Genomic DNA, 14094 nt, shown 5'->3' on the forward strand with positions numbered 1-14094 from the left:
GGCTGCCCATCCCCTGCCACCATTTTTTCCCACAACCTGGACCATTCTGCACAGACTTCAGTAGATGTCCCCATATACACTTTCCATCTGCAAACTTCATGTGACACTGACCCAGAATATTAACTGAAATACAAGCTTGTTCTTTGGGGTTTTATTTTGGTACAATAGCGATTGCAGTAAAGGGAGAACAAGAATTAAGTGTGGCAGTCGTTTTGGGTTTTTTTGTTTTGTTTTGTTTTGTTTTGTTTTTGTAGTTTGCAACACAAAAAGATTGCATTGATCCTTACCCAAGAGCTCAAAATAAAACACGAAGAGGGAAACTGCTGAGCCCAAACCAGTGTTGCTGATCAGCATATGTTTGACATTCACGCGATTCTGTCGCAGCCAAAGTGACAAAGGAAAGGTGTTCCTTTCCTGTTCCGTTCCCGGCTCCTCCACTGATTCTGATAGGCATAGCTCTGGAATTGGAGCAATATTGATTTTCCTTGTTTGCTACACTCTCTCTTTTAAAAATAACTGAATCTACCCCTGTTTGGGTCAGCATAGTGGGGCCCAATCATTTATATTTTAGGGTAAAGTGAAATCCTATCCAAAAAACTCTATCAATGTTTTGTTTCAATTTTTTTGGAGCAAGTTTTCTGATTTTAATAAGTTAAAGGATTCATTCTGCTAAAGGTTTCACTGTCTCCTGTGGCTCAGCCTACCAGCAAGAAGGGCTGTGTTAGCTCTCTTCTGTTTCCAAAGAGACCTCTCACTTCCCACTCGTCTAGGTATCATTGTCAAATGAAGTGTTGTTTTTCCTCAGGTATGCAGACTCTATAGTTTTGTACTTTTTCCTTTACAGGTATTCCCACACATTCTCTTTTCATTGAGCTCAACATCCCAGGGGTTGCAAATGTTGGATGAAAGAGTGCTATTATGTGCACAGCAGTCTGGCAAAGGGTCCCTCCCCAGGTACCTCTGCTGACCTAACCTGGTCAGCAGAGGTGATTTAATAAGTGCTCAGAATTGTCCTTGCTGATTTTCACTGTCCCTAGCTGGTAAGGCTACAGTGTTAACCCCACATTAATTATCACTGCATCCTGAGCTGTCATGTTGCTGTTCCCACCTATGGTGGCTCTTCAATCTGGCTGTCCATTAGGAGAACCTGGGAGACTCAAAAATGTAACTCTTTTTTTTTTTTAAGAGAGAGTGAGAGAGGAGAGAGAGAGAGAGAGAGAGAGAGAGAGAGAGAGAGAGAGAGAGAATTTTCAATATTTATTTCTAGTTCTCGGCAGACACAACATCTTTGTTGGTATGTGGTGCTGAGGATCGAACCCAGGCCGCACGCATGCCAGGCGAGCGCGCTACCGCTTGAGCCACATCCCCAGCCCCTCAAAAATGTAACTCTTGAGCCCCACCTGAGACCTATCAAATCAGAATAGAATCTACCCAAGGATGAGGCACAAGAATATTGTAACAAGTTTCCCAGGAGATTTTCCAGCACCAAGGCAACATGGGTCCTCTGCCCAGGATGATACATCAGCTTACGGTAAAGTCAACTGGAGACATCTGGTCTACAGCAAGCCAAATGGAAGCTCATGAAAGGAGATGAAAAGACCTTTACCACGCTTCTCCAAGGCCATCCCAGATGGAGGAGTGGGTGCACAATAGCCGAATGACCCCACATGCTGTTCAGCTGCTCTCATGCAACCACCCACCCACCCTTCCATCCATCCATTCTATCAAACATCTGTTGAGCTCATGCAGTGTGTACCAGACCATGTGCAATGGGTCTGTAAAAAGGAAACACCCCAGATCCTGCCTTTCAAGAGCTCATAGTTCTGTAGAGTAAGAAGCCCAGCCATGGATGGTGCTAGCCCCATGTTTTCCCAAAGGGAGAGTAAACTAATCATCCTCCTTAAACAGAGCAAGCAAGGCTCAGCTCAGAGCCTCAGAGCCAGGCAAGAAAATAGCATGGATTTTTTTCCCCATTGATTTTTCAATGGGAGGTTATTCTAGGGTTTCATTTACAGTAATTAAATAAAAATTTCCTTTAAAATAAGCCTATTTTTAAGGTGATAAAATAAGCCTATTAATGAGCATGATAGTGTGCTATCACTATACAGTCATTGGATGGGTAAAATTAAGAAGACTGAATACCAAGTATGGATGAGGATGTGGAACTAAGCAGAACTCTCAGACACTATGCATAGTAGTATAAAATGTCACATCCTCTTTGGAAAACCATTTGGCAGTTTTCTCTAATGTTAAACGTGCATATATCATACAATTCAGCAATGCTCTCTCCCTATGAGTTTAACCAAGAAGAATGGGTTAGTCATCTTTCCATTACATAACAAATGCCTGACATAGTCAACTTATACAAAGAAAAGGTTTATTTGACTCACTTTAGAGATTTTAGTCCAGGATCCATTGTCCCCTTTTTGGGGGTGATCTGGTGATGAGGCAGCACATGGTAGGGGTGTGTGGCAGAGGAAAACCACTCATCTCTAGATATAGAAGGGTTCTAGCACAACATAATAAAGACTGTATATAACAAACTTACAGCCAATATCATACTGAATGAGAAAAACATGAAAGCCTTTTCCCTAAAATGAGAAATAAGTCAGGGTTTCCACTCATATCATTTTTATTCAATCTACACTTCAAAATTTTAGCCACAGCAATCAGACAGGAAAAATAAAAGTGATACAAACAAGGAAGGAAGAAATAAGATTATCTGTTTACAGATTATATGATTCTATACTAGAAGACTCTAAAGACTCCACAAAAAGACTCTTAGAACTCATAAACAAATTCAGCAAAGGAGCAATATACAGAATCAACATACAAAAATTAGTATTTTTTCTACACATCAGTAACAAATTTTCTGAGAAAGAAATCAGAAAAACAGTCTCATTCACAATATCCTCAGAAAAGGAAACCTAGAAATAGTCCTAGCCAAAGAAGTAAAAGAAATTGAAGACTCTAGATGGAAAGACCTCCCGTGTTCCTGGATTGGGAGAACTACACTGTTAAAATGGCTGTGCTACCAAACGTGATCTACAGATTCAGTGAAATCTCCATCAAAATACCAATGTCCATTTTTCACAGAACTAGAAAGAAACAATTCTAAAATTTTATTTGGAGCCACAAAGGACCCCAGATAGTTAAAGCAATCCTGAGCCAAAAGAGCAATGTTAGAGGCATTCCAATACCTGATTTCAAAATATACTGTGGAGCCATAGTAACAAAAATAGCATGGTATTGACATAAAAACAGACACAACCAGAGGAATAGAATAGAAGACCCAGATATAAACCCATGCATTTACAGCCATCTGATTCCTGACAAAGGTGCCAAAAACATACATTGGAGAAAAGACAGCCTCTTCAACAAATGGTGCTTCAAAAGCTGAACATCTGCCTGTAGAAGATTAAAACTACATCCTTATCTCTCACCCTGTATAAAAATTAACTAAACTGGACCAATTAATATAAGAACTGAAACTTTGAAACTATTAGAGGAAAAGATAGGGATAACACTTCAAGATATAGACACAGGCAACAATTTCCCACATAGAATTACAGTCGCTCAGGAAATAAAAGCAAGAACTGACAAATGGGATTACATCTAAGTAGGAAGTTTCTGCACCAGAACAAAGTGAAGAGACAAGCTACAGAATGGGAAGGAGAAAATCTTTGCTAATAATTCATCTGGCTGAGGATTAAATTCCAGAATATATAAAGAACTCAAAAAAAAAAAAACATCCAAAGAGGAAGTAATCCAATCAAAAATGGACAAGTGATGTGAATATCCACTTCTCAAAAGAAGAAGTACAAATGGTCAATAAATACACGAGCAAGTGCACAACATTTTTAGCCATCAGGGAAATACAAATTAAAACTACATTGAGCTTTTTCCTCATCCCAGTCATAAAGGCTGCTAAAAAAAATGCTGGCTGGTGAGGATGTGGAGAAAAAGGAACTCTTATAGACTGTTAATAGGAATATAAAATTGTTCAACCACTATGGAAAGCAGTATGAAGATTCCTCAGAAAACTTCAACTAGAGCTACCATATGATCTAACCATACCCAAAGGAAATGAAGGTAGCATACAGAAGAGATACCTGCATCTTGCAGCACTGTTCACAATAGCCAGTTATGGAATTGGGCCAGGTCCCCACCAACAGATGAATGGATAGATGTAGTTTACATACACAATGGAATGTTCTCCAGCCAGAAAGATTGAAATCATGTTACTTTCAGAAAAAATGGAAGGAACTTAGGATCATCATGTTAGACGAAATAAGTCAGACATGGAAAGACAAGTATCACATGTTTTCTCTCATATGTAGAAACTAAAAAAGCATGGTGGGGAGAGAGAACTTGAAAATGAAATAGGAGCTTTTAGGGAAGGGGAAGGGAATGGGATCAGGTGGGAGGAGGGAAAGAAGTAAAAGCAAGCGAGGGAAGGTGAATATGATTAAAACACAATATATGCATATGGAAATGTCACAGTGAAATCCATTAATATGCACAATTAATATGAGTTAATATTTGTAATGGAAAATAAATAAGTAAATAGTTTTTTAAAAACCACTCACCTCACCACGAGCCAGGATGCAGAGAGGAAGAAGAAGGAACCACGATCCCTTTTGAGGACATACCTGCCATAACCTTAAGACCACCTACTTAGGTCCCACCTCCCAAAAGTTTAACCAACTCCCATAGCAACAACCTGGGATCCAAGTCTTTAACCCATGGATCTTTGAGGGACATTCCAGATCCCAATTGTAGCAAAAAAATGAAAACGTATGTCCACATTTTAAAGACTTATACATAAATATCTATAGCAGTTTCACTAATAGTATCCAAAGCTGGAAACAGTCTAGGTGTCCATCAACAAGATGGACAAGAATCCATATTCCAGAATACTATTCAGTTGGAGAAAAACTGTTGCTTCATGTGACATGATGATTCTGGTAAACATTATGCTGAACAAAAGAAGTCAGGCATGGAAGAATGCATTTTGGCTCCATTTCTCTGAAACTGTAGGCAAAGCTAATCCACAGAGAATATAAAGTTGATGAGGTTACACCAGGGTACTTTTTAGGTTGATTGGCATTGTGTCTGTTGATGTGGCAGTAGTTACTTAGATACATATCTTTGTAAAAAAAAAAAAAGTTCATCAAACTGTATGCTTGTAAGCGTAATTTGTGTGTAAGTTTTCTTCAATAAATTGCTTTATTAGGTTATAATAACCCATATGGCAAAAATTATGAAGGTGGCATAGAGTGCCTGAAAATTTGGAAATGGTACTCCAGGACATGGTAGACAGTGGACAGCACCCTACAAGAAGTGATAATGAAATGCTGTGGCACTTCCAAGGCAAAATGGGACAGTGTTGGGAGCTTCAGATAGTAAATGACATCTCTACTGAACCTCTGAGTGCACATGAGGCCAAAATGAACATATAAGTGAAATTGGGTTGAAGTTAATATTAAGGGCTTGAGATGGGTGAGGAAGGAGAAGGGAAGAGTCCAGAAAAAGTCACATGCACCTTGAGAGGAAGGAAGAATAGGGGTGGTCCCACCACCGTGGCCTTTGTGACATCCAAAGGTCTTTCTAATCAGTGGAATCTAGACATACAGGCGCAGCACCAGCTGAGTAGCCACCAATTTGCCCCTTACTCAGAGAACTTGAATGGCCGCAAAACTCACCAGTGGGACCAGGACTGGGGTGTGGCAAGCAAGGCACCAGAGACACCACATTATAGGAAGCAAGGTCTTGCAAAAAGGCTGAGCCTGCACTTCCAGGACCCTGAAGAGGAGTTCCTTCCTCACCCTAGTCCTGACCCTGCTTTCTAGTTATCTGGGAGCAGATCCCCCATTCATTCACAGCCAGACCTGCCTGTGTGCTCCAGGCCAGGCACTGTATCAGGTACCCTTTTGAGACAAGTCCTCAGAAAGCTAAAGGCAAGTATGAGAGCAGAAGCCCAGAGGCCTGTGGACACTTCAAGTAGAGATACTGGACCGAGATTGGAATAGAAGGTCAGAAGACTTTAGGATCAAATGAAACCTTAGCCAAGACTTGAAGAAGGCAAGTCCATGGGAGTGTACAGGGTGGTCCTCCTAGATCTGCCTGGTCTAGGATTTGGCCACAGGGCACCAATTTTCAAAAGCCCTCCCACTCCTATGCCTTTGTAGGTTTGTGACATGGGCAAAGAAGCCCGATAGTACCCCTGTGTCCCAGATGGAGTCTATTCCAGCAACCTCAGCATCTGCCAGCTCACCAGCAGTCCCTGCTACAGTAGAGTCACCCGAGGTAGAAAATAGTGATTCCATTAGGTAAGTACAAATGCAAAACCAGCAGGGACTGGTCTTTTAACAGCATTCTTATCTCTAATCTGACTTACATTCTCTATACTTATTCCTTATTCATTCAGTCATTCTCTAGTCAACAGTTTAGTGAGTGCCTTCTGTGTGCTTGGCCCTGGATTAGACCTCTAGAATCAGGAGCTGAGAGTTATCTCTGCTCTCAGAAATCCATTAAGTCCTGAGCCCTGGGAGACTGAGTCCTTCTATAGGGCCAAGGCTTGCAGCCAGGATTGGGTCCAGGATAGCAAAAGGATATGAGACTCTACCAAACATTATATCCTCATAATAAAATGCTCCAACAATTATGAAGTTGAACATTGAGTACTCAGGGCACATTCATATTGTCTGAAGAATTGCTACAGCTTCCTAGGACTTTCCGTAAGTCAGGCCTGGGTTCCGTGCTCCAGGAAAGATAAGTTGGGGACTAGGAAAAACTGACCAGTTTAGTGGCTTAGCTGCATATTTGGGGGCAGAGGGCAGCTAAGCACTGCTCGCTGACTTCTTGAGACCCTTGAATGAGAACTTCCGCTTACTTTCTGGGGTGTAGTAGAGGGAAAGAGGAAGACAGTAGAAGAAGATGCCAGTGACACTATGTGATGATGACTGCAAACTGAATGATTCCCTCCATTTTATTAATCTTCCCAGGACTATCATTATGGATGAAGAGATGGAGTACGAAGACCAAGAAATCAAAAAAATGACAGCATCTACTGTGATCTCGGATGTAAGGTTCCTTTGCCCTGGAAAGAGCTGACAAATAGAAGGTCTTTCCCATTAAACAAAGGCAGGACCAGGGGTCAAGCTGGGATGAGGCTTTGTGGCTTTATCCAGATCACTCTCCAATCACACTCCAGAGCCAACACCCCACGGCAAGCCCAGTATCCCTCAGGACAGAGAGCTCTGAACCGGAAAAGCCAGTTACCTCCACACCTGAGGATCTTATGCTCTTCCTCCCCCATAGCAGAGGCTCCCAAAGGAGCAATATTCTCAGAAGTTTCATAGCAAAAACAAAGGGAAGATTGAGAGATTTGAAAGATGCATACACCTAGCCAGACACAGCTACACACGCCTGTAACCCAGCAATTTAGGGCACTGAGACCGGAGGATTGCAAGTTCTAGGCCAGCCTCAGCAACTTAGCAAGGCCCTAAGCAACTCAGCAAGATCCCGTTTCAAATTTTTAAAAAACAAAATATTTTTAAGGAAGTGGGGATGGGGCTCAGTGGTCAAGCACCTCTGGGTTAAAAAATATTTATATATGTATATAAGGGCTGGGCCTGCAGCTCAGTGGTAGAGCACTTGCCTCACACGTTTGAGGCACTGGGTTTGAGCCTCAGCACCACATAAAAAATAAATTAATTAGTAAACAATGATATTGTACCCATTTACAACTAAAAAACATCTTTTAAATGTGTGTGTGTGTGTGTGTGTGTGTGTGTGTGTGTATACACACACACATACACCCTTAAATACTCCTTCTAGAATGATGGCCAAAGAAAGCCATCAGACACACAAAGATTTGCATACAAAAATTTTCATCATAGTACTTTAGAAGTAGCAAAACATTGAAAAACAAAAGACTGTGTGTCCAGGATGATATACAATCTATTAAAATCGTGCTTGTAGCATTCATGGTGAAGAGTGGCCAGGGGCAGGCATTTTCATACTTGGCCAATAGGAATTTGAACTGGCACATCCTCTACAACATGCAGCTCGGCAAGTATATTAGAATTTAAATTGTATAGTTCCTTGTCTAAAAATTTCATAGCAGAATTCATATTGTCAAAATGGTCATACTACCAATAGTGCTATACATATTTGAAGCAATTCCTATTAAAATTCCAGTGGTATTCTTTATAGAAATAAAAAAAACAGTCATTAAATTCATTTAAAAAATAAGAGGCCTGGAATAGCTATTTTTTAATATTTTAAATGATCCTTGTGAAGAATATTCAGTCACACAGGAAGGTGACACTCATAATTTCAACTAAAAAAATCAGAATATAAATATAAATATATATAGAGAGAGAAAGAGAGATACAGATACATACAGAATATAAACACACATATACCTGTACTTATAGTATAACCTATTGATTGATTTTTTCCCCCTTGGAGTTTTCTGTATTTTTCAAAATTTTCAGTGTGAGTATATAGAACACTTGTATTTTAAATATTTTTTCTATTTTCAAAGATGTTTGTCATAGGAAATTTAAAAATACAAAAAAAATTAAAATTCTCAAAATTCCATCATTTATGGAAAAATACTACTGAAATTTTTAGCAAACAAACTCCCAGATATCTGTTTGCATATGCAAATCTCAAAAAGCCAGTGTTTTAAGAACTATGTTGAATAGAAGTGGTGTCTTGTTCATTTACACCCACTCACACCTTCAGACCCATAGGGCCTATGTAATTTAATATGAATGGAACTGATTTTCCACTCCATCATTCTTGGTCTGTAAATATACATTGTACCCTCTCCATAGAAAGAGGGACCACATACACTTTATTTAAGATGAACTTTTATTGATGGGCAGCTGGTTTGCTTCCAGAATTTTGTGATTATAAGTAACACTGAAGTAAACATCAGTGTTATGTACATTATGCACATTTTGGACATTGTCCAATTATCTCCCTGAGGAAAACATACTATTTTTATAATTATATACCACATGCTTCCTTTCTATGTCAGTGATGGGGAGGTGCATATCTATGCTCCATTATGATTGCTTATAGATTTTCCCATATCTTTAATTTATAGGGAATACAAAATAACTTTACTGAAACAGAAAGAAGTCAGAGTCAGGTGGAGTTTCAAGAATCCCCATGGATCTTTGAACAGGAAGAGATGCTTACCATTGGGATAGAAGAAGTAAGTCCTACTGAAAACGGACTTTGGGATAAAACTAGTTTCTCTGCTGCTGCTGGCAGGTGGAGTCTGTGTAAGCTGCAAGTCTTTTCAGCAGAGAAAGCCCATTTTAGCACAGCTAGTCAAGGAAGGGAATGCCTGCTGATGTTAGATCTGAGGATTGCATTTGGCAAAGCTGGAGAGTGGCATGTTGCAGTTCTTAATGGTGGGCCATTCCCTCCAGTCACAGCAAACCCAGCATTCACCACCAATTTCTTCATTCTGGGTCCTTGCCTTGCAAATTCAAAGAATGAAATCCACAGGCCAGGAAGAATAAGAGCAAAAGTGTGAGATTTATTCCCACTCTAATAGTGGAGAGGGGACACAATAGGAGTTACCACTTCAGCGTGCTAGTCTAGAAGTTTATATAGCACTTGGATCAACCACGATTGATCCAAATTTATGCTAATCAGGGATTGGAAAAGTACCAACACTATTGGTTCAAATTTATGCTAATCTCCATTTGGGTCTGCCTGACTTCCATTTTCCCACACTCATGTCAGTGGATCATGGATGCTCTGGGGCTTGGGGCCATGCATTGTGTGGAATGGGCATTTGCAGTGGGCCCAGGTTGGGACAGATCAGTGCACCCTGACTCACCACACCTCAGGCCTGCCAGCTTGGTGGGCTTCACATGGATGCACCCACACTCCAGCCCATCCAATCTTGCTCCAGGACAAGGACTTGGCTTTGCTACCTCCTGGGTCTCACCAGCAGCACTGTTCCCACCATGACTATCATATGGGTTCAGGATGCGGCCTTAGTCACCTCCCAAAGAGTCAAACAAGTGAAAAGTTGAGGATTTATCTGTCCAGTTGGCAGGACTTTAACTTCCATTCAGGCTCATCACCCTGATCACTGTTCTCAGGCAGTGTGACTTTCTCTGCAGGTGTTTGACATTCTGCCCCTCTATGGAGTTCTGCAGCCACACAGTCACCACCAGGTATCTTTCACCTTCTTTGGACATGCTGACATCGTTGCCCAAGCCAAAGCTCTGTGTGAAGTGGAAGGAGGGCCCACCTATGAAATAATACTGAAGGGAGAGGCTTCCCTGGTCAACTATTCCTTTGACACCAAGGATATTAACTATGGATTACAGGTACTACGATGCCCAAGGTGGAGATTTCTAGGTTTTCCTCAAACATGAACCATAGTTCTTGTCCTTGAATCTCTCCCAAACTCCTGATCATCGTAGCTTCACCATCACCCCCGTCCTGGGTCCCTAATCTGTTTCTCTGACCCCGATCATTCTCTTGCTCCCAACTGTGTGCCTGACATTTTCACTTACGTTTCTCACAGTGTCCTGAAACTCAGTATGCTCGACGCCTGTTGGAATCCACAAGTCTGTTCCAACCTGTTTACTACCATTTTCTCACACACATTTTCTCTAAGGCTTACAATCACCTCCACACCCCATATCCTTTCATTTGTCCAGTGTTTGCTACTTCATTCACCAGGGTCCTGCTCTGAGTCCCTTTTCCTGTCCCCCTGCCACTGTAATCACTCTACAAGACCTCATCAAGCCAAGCCTAAGTGACCACAGCTACTCCTCCCTCACTGCCTTCTGCATACACATCCATCAGGTTCCGATTCAGGAGGTCTGGAGGTGGCCTGAGATTTGCATGACTAGCAAGTTCCCGGGTGATGCCAACCCTGCTGGTCTGTATAGTCACTGCAAGCAAGGGGTTACTGTTACTGGAATAATCTTGGCTTCTATCACTAAACTTCTATCCCACCTAAACATCTTGCCAGATAAATTTCCCCCAAATTTCCCTTTTATCCCATCAGTCTCTGACCAGTTAATCTCAGCAGTATTGGAAAAGCAATATTTGAGAAAAGAGCATGGTTTTATATCCTGTTGTTGCCTCCTCCTGACTCTGTTACCATAGGCCCTCCACCCAACCTCTCCAGGCCTCAGTATTCGTGATCTATAAGATGGGAGTGGGCTAGCAAGTGCCTGTCTCACCAGGAGACTGTGGTTACACAGGTGGAGTCTGGTCAATGTGGTGCATGGGTCAGAGTAGAACCTCAGTCATCATGAGCTTCTTTCTGTGTCCCCCAGTCAGTCAGGGCTGGGGTCGTGTTCCTGGGGAGGATATAGTGAGCCCCTCTACTAATGTGCTCCTTACACAGGAGTTTCCCTGTCCATATTCCCCTTTATAGTCCACTCATATAATTGTGGCCAAGCTGGTTTCCCCAATGGCCCCAGTGCACCCCAGCCCTTCTGGCCTCCACATCTTCCCACATATTGTACCCCCCATCCTCCACTCTGCCAACCTCAAACCATGCATCCTGCAAGACCCAGCTCAGCTCCATCCCAGGTACCTTCTCTTACTTGATATTCCCTTGGCACTTAGGTATAGTCTTTGCTAGAATATAATGTACTTTCTAATTTTTGTTTTGGGATAATTATTAGTTAATTTTGTTCTTTCCCCAATTAGATTCTGTGTTACACACTCAAAGACCATATATCTTCAACCAAATTTTAATGATTGGACCCTCATTAGCTTCTGCATGTGTAACTACTGAATTGTGTGTTTATAGATTAAACATTGTGTCTGAAATCAGATCATCTGGCACTCAGACCTACTCCATTGTGTTGACCAAATAGAATTCCCTTTCCTTCTTTATCTTTGGGGTCCTCTGGGCAATTGGTTTCTGCTCATCTCCAAATATATTCTTTGAAGCAGGTGGACCTTGTCCTAGCTTGTCCTAGCTTGTCCTAGGGACCCCCAAAGTGACTTCAGTTTGCAGTTATTAGGCCTACTATATCAACTGGTGAAGAACTGGCTGATCCATTATAGCCATGGTTCCCTAAATAAATGGAAAAGTTTATTCCAGAATATTCTGAATTCAAATCTTACATTTTTCTTATGAGACAGAATCCAGAAGGCAAATCTTCTTTGTATAGAAAGCTTACTTCAAGATTTGCTAATTTTAGTTCCTGTGATAAAGAAACAGAGGCACAGAGGTTGGATGCTCAGGCCCACTTTCAGAGCTGAACCAAGCTATTAATGAGAAGAAGTAAGCCAGGTATCCAGAGGGTCGCAGTCCTCCTACTCCAAGAGGCACTGTATTATGGGTTGAGCAGTGTCTATCTCAGGCAGAGTAGAGACCGGATCTGAGACAAGTTTTGCTGATTCCCCTTCCTCAGGGTGAGGGCAGTACCCAGGGGATGGGGACGGAGGGCCACTCTTCCTTCTCCTCCTCTCAAGCTGTTCAACTCTGTCACGGAGCGTGAAATCACACTGAAGAACACTGGGAAAGTTGGCTTCGAGTTCAAGGTCCTGGCTGGCCACCAGACTTCATCAGAAAACTTTCGTCCTGGGGTACCACTGATTGTGCCTCCCTCGGTGAGCAAATGGTGGGAGGGACCCACATTCCAACCCCCTGGGCCACACCCCGGATACAGGTTAGCATTCCCTGCCAGGATTGGGAGGGGGATGGGGGGTGACTTCTTTTTGTAAAATTAAAACTAAAGAACTCTCAGAATGAAGAAAGATAAATAAATCCAGGTCATCTGTTTATTAAATGAGTATTTATGGAGTCCAATCCTAGCCAGTTTCCAGGCATTCAGAGGAAGCTGTGAACCAGACAGCTACGACCTATGGAACTTCTTCTTCATGATAATAAACTCAACTTTATTTCCATGAAAGTCTTCACACTCCCCCAATAGCTGCCAGGGGATTTCTCTCCGCTTACTACACCAAATAAAGGCAGTTTCTCACTAGCAGATGTGAAAACACCTGTAGACAGTAATGAGCCATGTAGGTTCTAGTATAAAAGCAAATGGGGCTGTGATTCCTTGTCTATATTATGTTGATCTTCCAGTGGTAAGGAACTTTGAATGTTTCACATTATGAAAATGCATAACATTGCTATAAAAATTATAAAATATTAAAACAGCATAAGTGATAAATTAACAAGCTTACTGTCCACAGATAATGAGAACTGTCATCTTGTCCTTCCCCTAAATTACTTAGGTTATTGCTAGTCTCCCTAGTCTTCATGGATCTGTTTGTCTGTCCCTGTATTAATATTATATTATTTCAATAATTATTTCTTTAAAATAAATCTTAGGATCTGTTAGATCAACCCTATTTTCTTCTTTTTCCAATTTATCTTACCTATTCTTTTGAATTTATTCTTACATGTGGTTTCTCTAACTTCTCTTTTTGTACTGGGGATTGAACCCAGGGTGCTTAACCACTGAGCCACATCCCCCACCCTTTTTTATATTTTATTTAGAGACAGGGTCTCACTAGTTGCTTAGGGCCTCGCTAAGTTTCTGAGGCTGACTTTGAACTTGTGATCTTCCTGCCTCAGCCTCCTGAGCCGCTGGGATTACAGGGTGTGTGCCACCGCACCAGGCTCTCTAACTTCTTAAGATGAATGGCCACTTTTCTTTCTAATAGTGTAAAATGTAAGGCTACTTATTTGCCTGAGTATACCTTCAGCCTTACCCCATAAATATTAAGAAAATGACAGATTAAAAAGTAGAAGTCAATTTTTTATATTTCATACAAGTAAATATCATGATTTTCATCATTTTCTGAGTTCTCTAAAATTACAGTTTTATTTACAAGTATAATTTTAAAATATATTTTTATTTTCAAATGACTAAGATTTTTGCTTTTGTCATTGAAACTCTTATTAACATTCATATTGAGGTATTTGTATCATGGCCAGATAATATGGCTGTCTCAGTTTCTACTGAGTGAATTTATTCATGTGATTTACTGGCTAAAATGATTTTCAGTGCTTGCCAATGCTTGAAAATAATGTTTCCAAGGCTCCAGATTATTATGAAAGTCTACTAAATT

At 41.1% G+C, this 14094-nt stretch overlaps 1 protein-coding gene across 1 annotated transcript in view; it reads left to right on the plus strand.

Annotated features, from left to right (window-relative positions):
- The window catches only part of HYDIN (HYDIN axonemal central pair apparatus protein), a gene marked incomplete at both ends in the record, with an annotated part of 332822 nt that overhangs the window by 189492 nt on the left and 129236 nt on the right, over positions 1 to 14094 (plus strand). The window contains 5 exons of the mRNA XM_081274731.1: positions 6192 to 6332; positions 7008 to 7086; positions 9125 to 9235; positions 10161 to 10370; positions 12487 to 12624. Coding sequence (XP_081130857.1) covers positions 6192 to 6332; positions 7008 to 7086; positions 9125 to 9235; positions 10161 to 10370; positions 12487 to 12624 — 679 coding nt within the window. The remainder of the gene's footprint in view (positions 1 to 6191; positions 6333 to 7007; positions 7087 to 9124; positions 9236 to 10160; positions 10371 to 12486; positions 12625 to 14094) is intronic.

Source organism: Spermophilus citellus, assembly GCF_964194105.1.
Source record: "Spermophilus citellus genome assembly, chromosome: 18".
In the NCBI taxonomy this organism is placed as follows: domain Eukaryota; kingdom Metazoa; phylum Chordata; class Mammalia; order Rodentia; family Sciuridae; genus Spermophilus; species Spermophilus citellus.